This window comes from Typha latifolia, chromosome 7, assembly GCF_019914945.1.
Source record: "Typha latifolia isolate L0001 chromosome 7, TyphaL0001v2, whole genome shotgun sequence".
Classification (NCBI taxonomy): domain Eukaryota; kingdom Viridiplantae; phylum Streptophyta; class Magnoliopsida; order Poales; family Typhaceae; genus Typha; species Typha latifolia.
Window position 1 is genome coordinate 4,315,663 of NC_133092.1, and position 19,733 is coordinate 4,335,395.

A 19,733-nucleotide genomic window follows, 5' to 3' on the forward strand; every position below is an offset into this window, starting at 1 on the left:
CGCTGCATGCCTCATTGTCATACTGATCACAATTAATACATCATCCTGCGAACTATGGCAAGTTTCTATATTGGAGATGATTTCTTGTGATCCTTAGGACAATGAAGGATGCAGCAATCACAATGGAGATACTAGCTCATGCAATCTAACTACTAAGCTAATATATGTACCTAGTCTCAAAATTCTCAAGGAATCCTTATATTATCATATCATCTATAGTAACACCAATTTCCTTCAGATCATCTTGAAATGTACACCTATCTAAATGTGTGCTAGTGCATCTTTCTTATACCTGCTTAAATTTGTTGAAGTAAAAGGCATCTTCTTATACAAGCACTCTTCGCATAAAGAGATTTATATGGTTCTTAGAAAAGAATATAATTTTGTTAAGTGTAATAGAATATTTAGTTTGGAACAACGATAGAATGTTCTTTTCTGTTGCATTAGATGCATCAGAGGCTCCATTAAGAATACATCTCCCAAAATCTTGGCTTTTCTTGATCATATCAATTCTACATTTCGATGAGCGATGAAATTAGAAAAATGCAAATTGGAATCCCTGATATCTAAAGAAAGAGTAGGTGTAAGACAATAAGTACTTGAACAAGAAGTATCCTCACTTCGAGTTTATCCATTGGCAGAAATGGTCACTTAAACATTCTGTGGAAGAATTTATCGAAAAGACTAGCTAGCTACGAAAGAAAAGTAAATTTATTTTTTATATAAATGTAATTCTTAAACCATAAATAAATGAATAAATCCTACAATAGGAGGGGGGAGAGAGAGAGAGAGAGAGCACTTACTATTAGAAGATTCAAATTACCTTCTAACAAACAATTGGCTTGGTGTGAGAACCATATTGTTGACGAAATATGTTTGCGCTATATTTATAGATTAAGCATCAAAAGAGAGTTTATAATTTTCTCGATGTGGGACTAAATGCGTCGTCCAAATAGTACAGCACTAGAGTTCACGATTTTCTCGATGTTGAACCGTATGTGTAACGCATATTATTAAGTGAAGTCCTTCCTAAAGCTGATCTCAACCTTTTCAGTTATTTTTTTCCATTGTTTGTATTTATCTGTTCACTTAACACTTACTACTTTTGACATCAGAAATATTTGTCTCAATCATAACCATTCAATATCTACTTTGTTTAGGGTAGTGAGAAAAGGTTCATCTGAGATGTAAACATGGTTCATCTTGTGGCATTTTAATCCTTGACAAAAGAGGTGAAAATTTTATGAGAAAGTAGAGCAAATATATGTTTTGTAATGCAGAAATACTGCATTAGCATGATAGAATCCACCTATGGACATTGCCATTCAAACATTTGACGGACTTAGATCATCTCAAGGCAGTGATTAGAGATGTAACTTCTTCTAGCATGATTAAGCCAAGTCTGATTAAGCTTAACTTATTTATTTGCAATCTGAGAAAGATCATCCTGAGCTTGAGCTGCTTAATTTTGAGATCCTTGAGTAGGTTTTGCAGGCAAACTAACTAGTGATAGGTCGATGTGTGTGGCCTCACTTCAAGTTTGAGAATCTATCTTGCTAAGAAATCACTTGGCTTGATAATCCCATGTTTCTATTAATAAGTAATGACTGTTACTTTACTCGAGTAATGAATTCTTAAAGTTGGGAAAAGATTGTATCTGAAAATAAAACATATTGAAATTTGTCGGTGAATGGCATATTCTTCGATAAAAGAAAAGAAAAAATTCAAAGCAAAACCGAAAAAAAAGTATGAATTCAATAGGAGCTCTAAGTTGCAAGATCAAAGATGTGCATCAAAAGCCTTAGTTTTAGTATTGATACCTCTCGTATCTCCTCTTAATAAAAATAATAACATATCATCTAATTGTTTTGTTCACAAAAAGAGAAGAAATACGCTTAATTGATATGTATCTTAAAAAGGGACTAAAGGTCCGTTTTGTAAGACCTTGTATTTAATAAGAGGCTTTGATGCAAAAGAGCCATGGATTTTATATTTGGGATTTTTTTACATAATTGTCAATAAAATCTTTTGCCTCTTTCAAAATTATGATTATAGTTAATTTTTCATAAAATATTTATCAGTAATTTTTATCTCGCATAAGATAAAATGTATTTATTTGAGTATTTCATTGTACTATGATATTTGATAGAATATTAGATGATTTTTAAATTATTTTTAATAATTTATGCAAGGGAAAAAATAGTTTTTTTTAATCTAAGTTGTATTTATTTATGATTAATTAGATTTAACTAACATTTTAAATTTTAAAATTATTATAATATTTTAAAAATGTATCGAATAATTATGATATTTTAAAAAAAAATTGGTGACAATTACGTAAATATCTCTTTATATTTAAGCATATATATATATATATAACCATGCATTTGTAAAAATAATTTTGTCCCTGTAGCTTTCTTCCCCGACCCGCGATTCTCCTGCTTTTATCTTTTCCGCCACCGCTCTCACTGACCAATTCGAAACCCTAGATCTCATCTTCCTTCTTCCCCGATCCCATCTACGAGGGTACGACGAGATCCGTCTAGGTTTTCTAACTATCGTCGTTTACGTAGATCTTGGTTTTTGTCTCCTTTACGACAATGTTCTTGCTCTCTTTTCGTTAAAAATGTGTTCTTTTTGGCGTCTTTTAGGACTTTGGACCGTAATCCATGGCTTCGTCGTCATCGAGCCAACCGGAGTTCGATTACTTGTTCAAGTTGCTGCTGATTGGGGATTCGGGCGTTGGGAAGAGTAGTCTCCTTCTTAGATTCACGTCGGACTCCTTCGACGACCTCTCTCCTACGATTGGTGCGCATTCAGATCCATTTAAACGTTATAATTGGATTGAGAAAGACGTTTAGGAAAAGAAATTGGTAACTTTCTGCAGTTCTAAGTAGGAATACAGACGAATTTGGCGATCGATTAATAGCTTTTATTGATTTTTAGTAGTGAGAAATGAATTTTTGCTGCAATGCTAAGTTAGAAGTTTTAGGCTTGAGCAGAGCTGTTTTGTTGGGATACATTCGAATAGGATGCTAGTTAATTCAAGTGCTGCATGGTATTATTATTGACACTTTGGTGCCTTTATTAGTAATTCCCTTTACTTGATTCAGGCGTCGACTTCAAAATAAAGATGGTTAACATTAACGGAAAGAAATTGAAGCTTGCAATCTGGGATACAGGTAATTGTTCGGCTGTCATGTCATGAGAGATTTAATCTTGTTTCTTCCAATGAGTATGTGCATCAAGCAGTGTGACTTCTTAGCTGAGATGAGATTTAGAAAGAAAAAGGACATCTACCACTTCTTTAGATTCATTGCAGGAAGAACCACAAACTCACATTGAAAGCTTCTCTTTTTTTTTCCAAATTTACTTTAAAATAGAGAATTGATGTCTAATTGGAAGGCGTCACAGATTACTTTCTATGTTGCAGCCTCAAGTCATGGTTTTATATGGATGAGACATGACTTTCAGATTTGCAAACCTTCAATAGTTTTACAAATTCTCCTGAGAATGTATTTCTTTTTCTTGTAGAATTAAAAGTCTAAAAGTTTTGGATAGTTAAGTTGGTATTTGGTTTCTTCAAATGAAAAAGACGAAGTTTCTTATTAGATGGAAATAAAATAAAAGCAGACTTTCAATTTTCATAGTCTTCTCAAAATAGCAGTCTTCCATTTACACCTGCATTTATACGTACAAAGTATGCATAGTATCACAGGAATTATGAAGTGTGTGTGCTAGATGATCCATGAAAATCTTTGAATCTATGAATCAAGTATCAACTGAGGAGTGAGGAAACCAAATACTTGGTGAAATTAAAATAATCTAAAAGTTAATCGCAACTTCATCAGCAACTTCATTTCCCTAACCACAACTCCATCAAAACTGCAAAGGAAAGTGATATCCTAAGAAATGCCTTCAGCTTCTTTTCTGATCTCCAAGAATATTTTTTTTTTTTTATCAAAGAGATTTGAATTATTTTATTTCTCAATAGCCTAACTAATGGAGATGAAATTGCATTACATCATACCTAACAAATTGCCACATAACAATTTAAAACTAGTTACTGTACTTAGTTCATGCAAATTGCTGATAACACAAGATTTCTACACTGCAGCTGGTCAAGAGAGGTTTAGAACTTTGACAAGCTCATATTACAGAGGAGCACAAGGGGTCATCATGGGTATGTGATTCTTCTTACCTGTTGCACCCTGTAATAATTTGACTGTGATGCTTTCATCTTCCATCTTTTCGGAATGCTTATTCCCCTGTTAGCATTTACTTTGCACATAACATTTCACACGCAGGTTGCTCAAAGTAGTAAAATATTTCTTTGAGGTATTTTGTACTTCAAATGTTCTAGTTGGCATTGAAGTTTTATCCCAGCCCCACATACATCTTCTTTTCTGAAGTGCAGCGCTTCTCATAAGCTTTCATTTTGTTGTGCGAACTCTAATATCTGAAAGACTTAAAACATTGGTTCTCAATAGGTAAGAACGTGACTTCAAGTACAATTTGCATAATCTGGTCCTTGATGCGTTAAGTTAGAATAAGGTAACCTCCAAATGTGAGGACTGACTGAATAGTATCTCTTCACGTCATTAGTGTCCTCAGAAATGATTGGCAATGTAGTTGACAGGTTTGATGGGAAGATATGCATCATTATATTGTTGAAACATTATAAAAGAAATTGTAATATATGTTGTTGTGTGTATATATTTTCAGTTATCGAGTTGTTTTGGTGGGTAATTCTTGTTGAATTGCATATATATATTTGGGGGACAGTTCTCACTGATGAATAGCCTTGAACAACTCGGTAAATGCATGTTCTAATGTTAGGTGAATATAGATGGTAGTGGAGAAAAGATGGTAGGTGAACGTTGAGAATCACATTAAAAATGGAGAACGGGATGTATCACTAGCAATGTTTTGAAGCTGATTTTGGATGGTCAAAATGACAGTAATCCACTAACTGTTTTAGTTTTACTTGATTGATTTGTATTTTGTATTATGAGTTATCTGATAATCTTATGCATGTTATTTGCATTATGAATTATCTTATAATCTTGTAATCTTAAGCTTTTCTTTCAACTTTCTTGGCATTTGGAAGTGGGTATATTTCTCTTTTGCTGTGGTTCTGTAGAATTCCACCAACATTACCTTAACTTGGATGATATAATTAAAATGTCCCCTGATCCATAGTTGATGATCTATGTCAGTTTACGATGTTACTCGAAGGGACACATTCACCGATCTTTCTGATGTCTGGGCCAAGGAAATTGACCTTTATTCAACTAATCAAGATTGCATAAAAATGCTGGTTGGAAACAAAGTTGACAAGGTAATGCTGCACATTAATGTTAGCCTGCATTACTTTTGGTCCTAGTTTCTATAATTCAATCCTGATTTTAATAGATGATCCTTGTATTTGTTGCTGTCACGGGGAACTATCTTTTTTTTAGTAGATATAGATAGTTTTCTGCACCCTGTTACTGGCATCACTGACTAAAAGAATCTGACTCCACAGGAAAGTGAGAGAGTTGTGACAAAGAAGGAGGGCATTGACTTTGCCAGGGAATACGGGTGCTTGTTTCTAGAATGTAGTGCAAAAACAAGAGTTAATGTTGAGCAATGCTTTGAGGAACTCGTCTTAAAGGTATGCTCAGTCTAAATCCTTGTTTTGAGGTAATAAGAAGCCATAAACCATATAGTTTTTTTCTCTCTTTGTTCTATTTTCATTATTTGCAGCACTGCTGCATACCATGTTGTTGCTAGTTATACCTTTAGAAGTTCCAGACAAGAAAGGTGTCTGAACAAATGGCATCTTGCCATGCAAGGTCTTTCTTGGGTAAAAAGATATTTATTGTCTTACCCCCATTTCTACTGTGGCTATTGCGATGCCTTAGACTAGGATTACATGTTGCCTCATCCTAACACTAAACGGCACTTCTAAGTGGCAGATTTCAAATCATAGTAAAAGAATATTTCCATATCATGAATTATGGACAGACCAGAAGAATATGCTGTATTCATGCTATATCCTTTTAGAAAAGCAAGGCTGCTTACTTACCACTAGGGTCACCTGGATGCCTCTGTTTTAGAGTTTGATGTGCCAGCATATGAGGCACAGGTACTATACAACATTGCAAGTTACATTTCTGGTGATATTGAACTCTGAGAGTGCTACCCTTTTGAAAGTAACAGTTTTGATTCAAGTGGAGTAGCTGGCCCCAGTTTTTTGTACAACATTTAAAAAGGGGAAAAAAGGGAGATGCTTCTCTTCTCTCGTGAAGTATTGAAAAACCATGTTGTTCTATTTTTTTCTAATATAAGATAAACAAAATCAGCAATATAAGTTCATTAACTATTTCTATTTCAAATGATTTAATTTTTTCTTTGGCAACTTAGATGTGAATTAGAGGCATGAACTAGAATGCCACTGGCTGGTCCAATGTAGGCTTTGAACTGATTGAACTAAGATCCTGTCAGGGTCAATGAGGATAAGGTCCTATTTTTATAAAAGGTTGATTGATCTAATACATTCCTGCCTAAATCTGGATATTATGGACTGCTAACTGGCCAGATCTGCAGACATTCCTGCTTAAATCTGGATATTATGGACTGCTAACTGTCCAGATCTGCAGACTTCAACAAATTATTTGAATGCCCGATGTGAGCTATTGGTTACTGAGGGCTGGATAAATTTGACATAGAAAATGGATATCTAAACAGAGACGAACTTTCCAAGTACAAGAAATTTGTGAACAATAACAAACGGATGTTTATTATATTTCACCTATCATATTCCCTTAAATATACTTCTGACCATCTCTTTGAGAAGTAAGAACGGTATGCTTTTTAGCAATTCAACACAAGGTGGTGCTTGATTTATCTCATGTACCTTTTAGTTTCTCAATAGTACAAGTTATTGAAAGTTAAATGAATAATCTTATGATGACAATGATGCAGATCTTGGAGACACCAAGTCTTTTGGCTGAGGGTTCGACAGGTGTGAAAAATAACATATTTAAGCAGAAGCCACCGGAATCTGATGCTTCCACAAGCAGTTGCTGTTGACTTTCTCATTCCAATTTCCGGTGACTCTTGGTTTCACAAAGAATAGCTAAATGGGGTTGGTGGTACTTAATTTACACTTCGTTCATGTATAGCCCTCTATTAAGACAAGCTCCTTATATACACAATTTGTTCTTATTTCATGTCCCTTGTGACAGCTGCTGCTGTGTATTACCAGCTCTGAGAATACAGTGCAGTACTTTCTCCAATGAAGCATGAATTTATTGTGTTTAAACATGGTGACATTATTTTTTCTCTCTGCGGTAAAAAAAGTCGGCTACATTTAATACCTGATCTGATATAATGCTGTCACGATGCCTAAAAGCCTACTATTTAAGTGATTATTGCATATAACTTGCATAGGATTGTAAATTTTCAAGAGACAACATAGTCAAATTTGAGTTCATGATTCATCCAGTATCTTTAATAACTGCACACATTCATATCTTCTATTGCTTTACAATTTCGGATCTGGGAGGTCTTGTTTGCTTTTTTGGTTAGGAATCCCCCAATTGGTTCAGTCCTAAACTAAACTGATTAAGTAACTAAATATTTTTTATCCTTTTTTATATCTAATTAAGTTTACTTTAAAAATAATTAATACTAAGAAATAAGATTAGTTAATCGAATTCGAGGCTTAGTTTCAAACCAAGACCTAAAATATGCGAAAAGATAATCCAAACAGGGGGCTAAACAAATGAATAAGACATGGAACAGGAGGTATCGGGTAGGGCTGGGCCTATCAAAAAAATTTAGCAATATTATTATTACACTAAAATATTTTGATTAGCTTTCATGGGGAAATATTAATATAGTTTGTACACCTAAGTTAATTTTGGATCAAATTTTACTTACGGTGAGTGGAGCTGTAACAGCCACACACAAAAAAAGGACACCACGCGTGCTGTGTATGTGCCACCTTGCCCCGTGAACTCTCCTTTATTTTTATATTACTGTGGCTGAAGCCGGTGTTCACTTTATGAATATATTTTTTTTATTTTGAAATACAACTCTTTATTTCAGAATAACAGTTAAATATTATAATTATTTAATCCTAGAATATAAATACTATTCATCAAAATTATACTTTATACCACACACTAACCCAATTATTAATTTAATTTTCATATCTATCCAATCAATCTAATCTATATCAAATCTAAAGATATTCATAGTAATTTTATAAAAATTAAAATATAATTTTTTTTCATCTTTTTATTCACTTTAGATCACAAAGATAATTATTATATTTTTATTTTAGAATATAAGTAAATATAAGAATATTTATTTGTAGAATAAATATCTAATTTTAAAATAATAAAGATAAATATATATTTTAAAAGTAAACAATTCGAAGTGATTACCCATATCCTCTTGCTTTTGCTTGTGAGCTTTCTATCTTCCTTTTATTCTGAGTTCAATCGAAGCACGAGTTGTTTGGTCAGTCGGTGGCAACTAAGCTAATGACATTTGTGGTCGAATGAGTTTGCCAAGGCAATAGGCTTCTATCCTACCACCGATGAACCCCGAAGGAGTCAATTGTAAGTGCCTTGTTCGATGCCGACTAAACCAAGAGAAATGTATAATATAGAGAGGCTACGAGATTGAAGGTAACGGTGGCAACGGCGAGGGTAGAGACCCTTGTGTAGAATGGTAGTTAGAGGTCTATGGTCAGTCAAATCGTGCCTCGAATTTTTCTTTTAGCCTCGGTTATTACAATAGTAGTCTTTAATAAATCAAACGTTTGATGTGAGACTAAATAACTAGAAAGGGCGGGTCAAGTTAGGGTTTCAGGTTAGATCGGACGGGTAAAGGCCTGGCATGTATCACCCATTACTAGACCGGGCTAGCGTGAGGCTAATCCAAGTTGAGCCTCGAACACACGAGACAATCTACCCTGGGTAATTGTCGCCCACAAGCGTCATTAAGAAAGGCTTGGAGGAGACTAGCATAAGATGCAGCAAAGAACTTGAGACAGGCATTAGCTAAGACAGAGAAGGAGGATCAAGGACCAGAGGAAGAGGAGGCATTTAGGGTAGGTCATGTACAACACCCACACCCTCCGCCATAAAGAAGGTAAAAAAAGCACAAGTAAAGCACCCCCATCATCAAAGAATTGCCTCTGGGATCCTATGCCTCCTTATCTATTTATCACTCTTTCAAATCTTGTCTTTTCTGTTAAATGCTAAAATGGGTTGCTTGGATGGTTTTATGCTAATGATTTTTTTCCATCGTCACCAAGGCCACTGCTAGGAATTGTACCTTAATAAAGGCTTTCGAAGAGTGCGATAAGTTAACTAATCAAAAGGTTAGCAGATTCAAATTGGCCTTTTATGTGCCTAATTAGACCTACTGTCACTAGGGACTTAAGGGATGTGTTGAAGATTCCTCATGGTTCCTTCTCTTTTGGGTACCCTGGGATCGGCCTCTCACTTGTTAAGCTTTTCTCCAACTAAGCTTAGTGGGTTTCATGCTGGTTTGGTTGGTTCTTATGAATTCTACTCTTAATTTTATGTCCTATTATAAAATTGAGTAATTATGTTGTGCCTATTACTGTGGTGGATGCTATTGTTGAAAAGTGTAGATCCTTCTTGGTGGGAGAAGCACTTGAGAAACGGTTTAAACTTTTCACCTCTCTTAAAAAAGATTACAGAAAAGCTTGGTCATTCACTCAGAAATGGAAATTATATCAGGTGCTCCTCATCTTCTTTCTTTATGTTAGGATTAATCAATCCTTGTTTTTGTGGCAGGGTTCAAGGTTTCCTGAATTCCAATCGTTTTGGCTCTTTTGCCGTTTTATTTCTTAATGAAAGTTTTACCTTTTATAAAAGAAAAAAAGAAGAAGAAGAAGAAAAAAATCATCTCTTTCTCCAATCATCTCTAGACTAAGGGTATAAAAGAGGCAAGCTTGATCGAGCCAACTCTGATCAAGCTTGGATTGAAATTAATTTCGAGCCTAGCTCTATAATTAAGCTTGAATTGAAATGATTTTAGTTTGAGTCAATTTTGAGTTTATTTTGAATTCGAGCCGAGCTCGAGTTAAATAAGCTGCTCAAATAATAATTTCAATCCTTATCAATTTAAGCTATTTTCGAGCTTGCAAGCTTGAATCAAATTTAAAATAAAATCTAATTCAACTATAAAAATATAATTATTACTAAAATATAAATTATAAATAATAAAAATAATTGTTTTAAAAAATTAGGAGCAATTAAAAAATATATATTCAAGCCTTATCCATCGAGTTTGCCTTGAATTTAATTTCAACCCTAGCTGGAGCTCTCCTCAAGCTCTGACAGCCATACTCTAGACGGTCACTGTTTACCTCCCGCTCGTTAGAATAAGATCAATTTTTACAAAACAAAATAGCTTCTATAATAAGATAAAACCACTTTCATAGAAAGCCACTCACTGTCAAAATCAGCAATTTCTTTTTATCTGCAATCTTGTTATTTATTGTAACGAGGAAATCACTCACGGAAAGCGATTTAACCCATTACCCAAATAGTTTGGAAACTCGTTCGTTCATCCAATGAGTTCAAAAATTAGACCTATTTGCAGAAAAGTCAACAAAAGGTTGACTCATTAGCAATTTCAATAATAGCTGATGATGGTATGAGCTTTTTGCACCATTAAACAACCTAACAGAAAAAATTGCGAACTAGTCAATGCGGCAGACGAAATACAAGCACCAAGAAGCCATTAGAATCCCATTGCAAGTGACAAAGAAACCTCTATCCATTATAATATACTGAAACCTCATGAAATAAACAATCTCATGATTCATAATAAAGGTAAAGAAGTCAGTTTTCTTATCCTTCACAGTTTTCAGAAAAGCTAAGGTTCAGAGAGAGCAAACAGCACTCATGCAAATCAGTTCCAAAGTTGCTGCAACTCTGCATTTTAAGATTCTCTCAAGGTTCAGAAACAGTTCTGATACATCCCATATTTAGATTATATGTACAGAGATTCACCTTTAAAAGCCATTGAAGGTTCATGGTAACATCGCATCAGTAAGCATGAGAAGATTCGGATGCTCTTCCTGCTCGGTGACTTTGGAGAGAGCAAGCACAGTGAACAGACGTGAGGCTGAGGCAACCGCTAATGATCAGTGAATGCCTTTCAGGGCATGTGTGGAGTGCAGGAAACGAGTCGCAAACAGCCTGAACGGCAGGGGGCGTTAGGGCCGTGCACTGACTTATGTTGAGGTTCATGAGTCCTTCTCTGTCGTCAGTGCTGCTTCGCACTGAATCCCACAGGCCCCGCTTGCTCTTCACCTTGCTATTTGCAAGTGAATACATCGCCCTGTCTGTGATATTCTGGCAGTAATACAAGCCCAATGATCTTAGATGAGGGCAACAGTTGGCCAATGCAACAACACTTTCATCTGCCATGATGGAAGGGGAAAAAGCATATAAGTCAGCCCCAAGGATGCAACATTTGTAATTTAGAAATTCAGCATTCAGCTATAGTTCAATTTTAAACAGTACGGAAAAATCCAACAGACAGCAAACATGCACTGTCTTAGAAGAACTGCCTTCTGCTTAAACATAACATGGTAAAGTAACGATATAAATCAATAATCATAGGTGTGTAAAATTAAAAATAAGGACATCTCGTATGTAATGTACAAATATTTAAGTAAAGGTAGTGGGTCCACAGGAAGGTCACGCGGGAGCAAGAGTTGGTTACCAAAGCTCGACCAACTACAAACTGATGAGAAGAAAGTTTTAAGGGGAGATCCCCTAGTCAAGCAATACTCATGCTCAATTGTTCTTTGTTGGCACTAGTTCCAAAAGTTCAGGGGACAAAGAAATAGAAAATGCTATATAACACTGTCTACTATTTGAGCATAACAAAATTATATAACAAAGGGTGTTGCTGTTGTAAGGTTTTTATGTTTGGGATTTAAGGACAGCATGATGAGCAAAGTAGAGCATGTCAGCAGCTCTTTTACATTATTGAGAAAGTATGAGAAGTTACTAGTTATTAAATTCGTATGTTATCAGCAGCAAACACAAAAGCATTATAAACAAATTAAATACCTGTTATAAGAACACAACCACATAAATCCAAAGTCCTCAGATCAGGGCATCCAGACGCCAAACTTATCACTCCTTTATCACTAACACCCTCACACCAACCCAGATTCAAAAATTGCAACTGATTGCAATTGCATGCGATAGCCTGCACCCAAATTTTAAGCTTAGAAGTGGATAAGTTTTGAAAACTAAACTAGATTGAGAAACTGTGACTACCAAACCTGTAAAGCTCTGTCAGATGCAGCTCTCACGCATCCACAAAGATTCAAGTTCTTCAGGCTCTTGCAGTGACTAGTCAGATATTCAAGAGCAGAATCGCTGAACGAAGAGCACCCACTGATATTGAGTTTTGTAAGGTGAGGACATCCATGAGCTAAGGCATACAATGAAAGATCACTCAGCTTAAAACTTCTGCTAAGGTCTAGATCCCGCAAATCATGGCAGTAATTTGCAACAACCTCAACAGCACTGTCTTCAAGTTGAGGTTTGTTTTGTCGTAGACTAAGGACTTGGAGCTTTGTGAACTTGGGGGCAAGTGACTCCACAAGATTATTCATGTTGTTCTTGCACCTGGAAATAAAGAAATCTTAGTCTCAGTCAGCCGGTGAATCATATCCACCAGATAAGATAAAGCAAATGTGAATTGCAAGCAGCTAACAGAAAAATTCAGATGATCAGAACTAGGACATACATAAGGTTAAAAGTGAAAAACCAATAAAACAGTCAGATGTCAAATATTCAAAGAGTAAATAGCATCACATATATTGTTCCAAAAGAGTAAATAGCATTACAGCCTATGCTCAGGACCATCTTTTAGCATTTCTGACTGAAAGATAATCTTAGTCATTAAACATAGAAATCCCATGAGGCAATGTCTCAACAGTAATTATGCATAATTAAGCTGAGAAATGTATGATAATGCTTACTGCAGGGCATGGTTAAGAAGGAAACGGTGTCATGAACTTACTTTAATTTCTTAAATGGTTCGTATAAAAATATGGAAAATAGAAGAAAAAATGGTCATCCCATTTGTATACAAGCAACTTTTGTTCCAATTATACACAGACAGATCACACTTAAGATGCTTAAGCAGAGTGCCCTGAAGTCAATATCCATATTCACCAAATCTACTAAATGTACGGAATACTTCAAAAAGTAAGGTCACTGAACCCCACAGAAATTATATTGGTCAAATCAATGTTAGAAACATTACTCTAAAGGACTTCCAGTGGTTAAAACAGCATTGCTCCAGCAAATGTTCAAGTGGTACGGACATTCCTATGGGCCTCTGCTTTAAGAAATATGTCTCCATTCTGGCAAATACAGCAATCAGACTTCTACAAGCGCAAAATTATTATTGGGACATAAAATATAAATATCAAATGCCAAAATGTCTAACAAAATCTAAGATTAATTTACAAACCTTTTCCAAATATTTACATTAGAACATAATGAAAAAAAGGCATACATGTATGTTCCAAGAACTGAGAGCATCATTCAGGAGGACTTATGTGTTAGAAATTCCAAAGCTAAACCAAATTTAACCCATGCATGTTATATACTTGTATCTTAACTTTGTACGTCATATCATCAATTTATCATTAGTTTACTCTTCTTTTATACTACTTTGCTTTCTATCTCAGTCTTCCAATAACACCAACTGCAAGAGAGAGCTCAAATTGTTCTCCATCAAGCAGCCAAAATAGCCAATGAATTGAAGCAATAATAGGGATGTAAAACATATAAAAATAAACCATGGATAGACCGAATTCCTCACCATGAAAGGGAGAGATTTGTGGCACCTAAACATAGAGCATCTCTCCACCCAGTGCAAACACCAGATGCCACAATAACCATCCGATCATCCACAAGGGAAATGATCCTAAGCAACAATTCCATCGGCAGATCCTTCCAACCCTCCATTATAGGGCCAGCTCCCTCCATCTTCCCTCTTTCACTCGACACCATGAGGTTCTGAAACCAAACGTCCAATCCTCCGGTTTCAGGTCTCAAACTAACCATTTCAATATAGCTCCTGGAGCAAGGATTAAAATTAGAAAACAAGTCAAGAATAATGCATCAAAATAGCATCTTGACGAGACCCAACCCCTAATCTAAATAAATACCTCATGAGAAAATATAAAATACCATCAGAGAATCCAATACAATGCTAATAAACAAACAAGGGATTACCCCACCACCACACAAACATCTTTCTAAAGAGAATAACTCTTTCTAATGAGAATAGCTTCTTTCTTAGAATAAAGAATCAACCACCTTTTTCCTTATAAAAGGACAAGAAACGCTAACGAAACGATCTGAACAACAACTGAACGAAAACGCACGAGCATACAGAGGGGAAACCAACAGGAAGAACAGTAAAAGAACGAAATTTAGTGAGAGAAAACAAAATTTCGCATTATAGGAAAACCCAAAACCCCAATTAACAAAATCTTTTGGGAAAAAAAAAGGGAAGAGAAATCACACGCTTGTGTTTCCCTTAAGCTCCATCTGCAATTCAGAACGACCAGGAAAAAAAACAGCACCTAAAGAATAGTCAAACACTAGAGAAACGTACCAAATCCGAGAAAATAAGTGAAAAGATCCAAACTTGGAGACGACCCAAACACTCCAAGACCGAAGAGAGACAGAAAAGACGATCGATCAGCTAGCTGCTTCCAAGAACGAACCGAGAAAAGACCTCGTGAACTTCCCAAGCACAGCAGAGGGAGGCCCAATTCGAGGAATCAATAGTAGAAGAACAGAGACGAATAAAAGCTAATATCTAGGGTTCATCTCTCTCTCTCTCTCGCGGGTATTAAAGGGAGGAACGGAGACGTGTGTGGCTACGGGCAAGCAAGGATGGACCCCCGAAGAGCGCAGGGTCGAATAGGGACCGAGGACGATGTACACGTGGCGGCCAAAGGAGGTGGTTCACGCGGTGGGGTCCCTTCGAGGAGGGTCCCCGGCAGTGGAGACACGAACGCAATAGCGTGGGGACAGGCGACGTCGCGAGAGGCGTGGTTTTGTCGAGACTCGAAACCGTCGTTCCGATAACAGAGTGGGGTTTGAAGGATTATGGTATTACTACTTATTCGCCTTTTTCTAGAGAATATCATAAGATAAACAGCAAGTGATTGGATAACTTATTCGCTTCTATTATTCGCCAATCTGCCCATTAACTACAAATCCTGCTTACTTAACTCCTAAATTTCCCTCATATTCATAGATTTTGATGTGTTAAAAAAAAAAAAAAACAAAAAGAGAGATTCTTCTGTGCGGCAGAGGTAATTATTTATCGATAGGCTTGATAAAAATCTAATGTTTAAGATCTTCGAGAGTATAATAGTAATATAAAATTTTAATATATATTATCAATTTAATAGATAATTATTTATTTTTAAAATATATTACTTTGTACATTATCTTTTGATAATTATATTATCTTAATAATTTATTTAATAGAAGACATATATATCATTAACTAAGAGTAACGTATATATCTTAAATTTTATCTCTTCCATTATTTTTTAATTATTTACATATATCTCTTGTTAGTTTGAGATTGATTTAAACTAATATTTAATAATAGATAGAGCTTGAGAATAAAATTTAAATTGAAGTCTATCTCTAAATAATTAAATTTAAATTGTTTAGTATAAAGTGATACTCGTAATATCTATATATCTAAGAGAGAGAAATCTTAAAAGAAAAAATATATATATAACCCGAAAGTTAGACACACATAATTTAATATTCTTGCCTAATATGCTCATTTTTTTTATATAATTAAGTTTTTGAATCGATTTTTGGTACCGGATATAAAAATTGTCTATTATAGCTGTTAGATTAAAATTATAAATTTTAGAGGAGTATTGAAATATTTGCCAAAACAAAATCAAAATTTTGATTAAGTTTGGTATTGAACACATAAGGTAGATGATACCTCATTCCTAATAGGTTTTGGGGTTCACAAAAGGAAAATATTTAAAAGGAAAACCATCACTACTAGGAAAGGTATCAAGTAGGTATATAAATCCCAAATATTTCCTTAAGCCTCTGAAATATTTGATGCATCATTGCAACAATTTGGCTGAGTTTGTGGTCTGATTCAGTTCTCCACCTTATAACAAACCCATAATGCACCAAGAGATCCTCTTCCTTTTAGGGATTATGGATGGCATTTCCAAGATTAATTAGATCTTTTAATCATCATTAACAAGAAGAGGGTATGAACAAGTGGGTAGATGCCATTTAACTTTAATTGCTTTCTGATGACCAAGTTAAGCTAATAGAATGTGATTAACTTTGTTATATCTAAACTTGCTTCTTAGTGGATTCTCGGGTCCACATTGTGAGTTCTTTTCACTCTTATCTTGTCGTGGCTCATTATTCCTTGGCTGTTATGCAATGAACTTAGCCTAATATTTGGGCCATATTAGCATGGCCATGATTAAGCAAGCAAAGCTAGTCATGGAACCTTTTGGTAGGAAAATGGAGAACTCCTATTGATCTTCTCATGTCGTCTCATGTAATTCTATATACAATAGCAATTATTGAGTTTTATCTTAAACAATTTGTTTCTCTTTTTTTATATATACTAAATCCATTTCATATTTTGAAGATCTATAAGATCTTTGATGATGCAACCTTGATGGAGCCGCATGACTCGACTCTTTTATACATGTATTCTTATCACTCATGTTGTTCTCTTTCTTTCTGTTGTACTGCCAACACCGAGTAAGAATTAGACTTATTTTTAGGGGTTATCGCCTACCTCCTCAATTCTTAGTTATACATGAGCGCTTATAATTGCTATTATTATTATTATTATTATTATTATTATTATTATATACTTGTATAATTGTCGGGCTGATTTATAGCCGAGTGTTGAGTTTATGTCTAGGGTCGATGCCCTATCGTTCCTTTCTCTAATTCTATATCAATGCATTCTAGGTCTCAGATATTTTAGTAGATCTAGATTATCAAATGATATACACTGATCTCTAATTTCTATTGATATTATACAATTCTAATCAAAAGCATTGGATAGTATGATCTGAAACATTAGTCATCAATTTATTTTTCAAGAGTAAATTAATCTCTTTGTTTTTCTAACTGGTGCACTTATCAAGATAATTATTTCATTAAATAAGTAATTGATACTCCTTAAAAATTGTTGATCACCTTGGCATGTAGGAAGTCAATTATCAGTATAGATTGATAAATTTATACTAGACATATGAGTTTTGAGAATCATATAATCCGGGAGATCGAATGAAACCACCCTTAATTAAATTTAAGACTTAATTAAATGATTAGGCAAGCAAGGTATAAAATAATTTTTCAACGATTCCTTCGTTTGTACCGAGTCATAGCTAATTTAAAAATATGTATTAGAACTCGATCATTTCTGCTCTAATACCGTATAAATTTTACCTATTTATTGAAAGATTAAGCTTTACATAACTATGGTCTTAACGGTATTAATTTTTATGTGAATTATTTGGTTGCATTTTTTATGAACTATTAGATCGGAATTTGGAATCATTAAAAACTTTTATAAGTGCACTTTTTTAGATTGTTCCTAATTTCACCTATGCTTTCTTGCATTTGTGGAGTAATTTAAAACGTGCAAGGCTTTTTTTTTCTTTTATTATTATTTTTATTATTTTTATTTTGATGTCTTTCTAGAATCAAAAGGAGGAGATATAAAAATAGCAAATTGTCACAATAATAAGACTAAGAAGATGATATATTTGTTCCATGGAGAGTTCTAATCCACATTAGTTGTTTCAAGTGGAGAACTTGATACAGAGTTGTCAAAATAAATGAGCAGCAGGGCTAGGCTCAATTGCGGCTCGACACAAATATAATTGAGCCGAGTTTAACCTGAGTCTTGATAAAAACTCGACTCAATAAGCTCAAATTATATATATATATATATATATATATATATATATATAATATGTATAATTTATAATTGCTAGATCGAGTTGGAATCTAAGCAGACATGTTTAAGGCTTAGAAATAGGTCAAGCTCAGCTCAATTTGACTCGACTTTTAAAACTTGATAACCCTGATTACCTTCATATAATGCTCGTAGAAGGCCATTTTTAATCAAATTAAACCATCTTTTGCAGTTGCAAAGAAACTATTTCTTTTTTCTTTTTTAGAGAGAGAAAATGTGGACTATGCCTCAATTAAATTATATTAGGAAATTTTAAAAATTACATAAAATCAGCTTCTTCTTTTTTTCTTTCATATTTCCTCTGATATTCTCTGTCCGCCGTAATATCCCAATGTACCTTGCAAGGAGGAATAATAGATCGGTTCATAGTTAATATTCTTAGCATATGTATCAATTTTATTAAACTTCTCTTTTATCTTGCATAATTTGCATAAAACCCTCACTTTTAGGATATTTTAATCAAAGGAAAAATAAAATAAAATAAAATAAAAGAGTATATTTCGAGCCTATAAACACATTCTTTAACAACTAGAATGTCCTTATGTGACAGAATTATAATAGAGAAGATATCAAAGGACCACTTAATTAATTGGGTCTAATGTTTTACCATTTCCTAAAGCATGACTTAAAACTCTCAACCTCTTTACGTAGTCAATTGGTGACCAAACGAAGGGACGTAGAAGAGAAGGCAAAGAAGCCTCTCACGTCAACTTAATCCTATTCCCATTGAGTATTAGACCCGTGCAGGCAACTCCATTAATGATTAATCGGTATGGAATCTTAATTAACTTCGCTATCTTAATTCAGGGACAGGTTTGAAGGGAATAGCATTATGCCCTCTTGACTTGCATGGATTGCATGATTCCTTATGTTATGTTTATTAAACAAAATAGAGTATTTTACGAATGACACCCTATATTTAACCTATTTTTATGGTTACAAGGATTCGATGCTGGTGTTGCCATTTATCTTCAAATCAACATCCTCTGGTTTATTTCGACAGGCTATTAATTTTGTCCTTCGGGTATGGAGAGACAAGCTCAAGCCCTACCTGCAGGTCTCAAACTGATTCATGCTCACATTCCTTCGGAGCGGCTGCGGTGCTTCTTTTTTCTGATTGCAAAATAGTAGTCAATGTTTTCTCCTCTAATTGACCTGATAATATTCTATGGGTCATTAGTTCTTGGATTAGAACATGTCGCAGCTTGCATGCTGCCCACTCTTTTACTACTATTTTGCATACTAGCCGGGTTAATAATTCTTATGCCCATAATCTTAATTGTCAGCCCTCTCTACCCACACTTCACTATTTGAGTGGGGTGCATCCTATAATCCTTCTTGATTGAATGAATCCTATGACTATGGTCTCTCTCTCAAAAAAACTTGCATAGATCCCATGATTCCTTGTGTTTGTTTATTAAACAAAATAGGATATTTTATAAATCACACCATATATTTATCTATTTTGTGGTTCACACCCTAATGATTTTATAACACGACCTCTCTTTTTCCTATATAATTCTCATTTAACACCCTAACATTATTTTAATAAATTAATATCGACTGAATTATTAAAATATTATTACCACTATTTTTCTTCTTTGCCCCTTTTCTAAAGAAGGCGTAAGTAATTTAAGTATTTAAAA

At 34.5% G+C, this 19,733-nt stretch overlaps 2 protein-coding genes across 4 annotated transcripts; one reads left to right on the forward strand and one right to left on the reverse strand.

Annotated features, from left to right (window-relative positions):
• Positions 1-2,389: 2,389 nt before the first annotated feature.
• On the forward strand, positions 2,390-7,309 carry LOC140792297 (ras-related protein RABC1-like). 2 transcript variants are annotated; one of them, XM_073143195.1, is made up of 7 exons: positions 2,390-2,526; positions 2,652-2,808; positions 3,114-3,182; positions 4,118-4,183; positions 5,220-5,341; positions 5,528-5,656; positions 6,970-7,309. In XM_073143195.1, exons 2-7 carry the CDS (start codon positions 2,670-2,672, stop codon positions 7,075-7,077), a joined length of 633 nt encoding a protein of 210 aa, XP_072999296.1. In that variant the 5' UTR covers positions 2,390-2,526; positions 2,652-2,669; the 3' UTR covers positions 7,078-7,309. The 2 variants fall into 2 exon arrangements, with proteins under 2 accessions (XP_072999296.1, XP_072999297.1); XM_073143196.1 differs by having other exon boundaries at positions 2,404-2,546.
• Positions 7,310-10,794: 3,485 nt separating this feature from the next.
• Positions 10,795-14,995, reverse strand: LOC140792296 (F-box protein SKP2A). Of its 2 annotated transcripts, none has more exons than XM_073143194.1 (5): positions 14,695-14,995; positions 13,894-14,151; positions 12,338-12,686; positions 12,120-12,261; positions 10,795-11,461 (listed from the first exon to the last, which is right to left on the reverse strand). In XM_073143194.1, the coding sequence occupies exons 2-5, from the start codon at positions 14,136-14,138 to the stop codon at positions 11,085-11,087; spliced, it is 1,113 nt and encodes a 370-aa protein (XP_072999295.1). In that variant the 5' UTR covers positions 14,139-14,151; positions 14,695-14,995; the 3' UTR covers positions 10,795-11,084. The 2 variants fall into 2 exon arrangements, with proteins under 2 accessions (XP_072999295.1, XP_072999294.1); XM_073143193.1 differs by lacking the exon at positions 14,695-14,995 and adding an exon at positions 14,243-14,290.
• Between the last annotated feature and the right edge of the window lie 4,738 nt (positions 14,996-19,733).

Coding starts and splice junctions, on each gene's coding strand:
- LOC140792296 (XM_073143193.1), bottom strand. Junction 12,262..12,337: donor CATCTGACAGAGCTTTACAG/GTTTGGTAGTCA, acceptor ATTTGGGTGCAG/GCTATCGCATGCAATTGCAA. Junction 11,462..12,119: donor TGGTTGTGTTCTTATAACAG/GTATTTAATTTG, acceptor CCATCATGGCAG/ATGAAAGTGTTGTTGCATTG.
- LOC140792297 (XM_073143195.1), top strand. CDS start 2,670: ATGGCTTCGTCGTCATCGAGCCAACCGGAGTTCGATTACTTGTTCAAG. Junction 3,183..4,117: donor GCTTGCAATCTGGGATACAG/GTAATTGTTCGG, acceptor TCTACACTGCAG/CTGGTCAAGAGAGGTTTAGA. Junction 5,342..5,527: donor TTGGAAACAAAGTTGACAAG/GTAATGCTGCAC, acceptor CTGACTCCACAG/GAAAGTGAGAGAGTTGTGAC.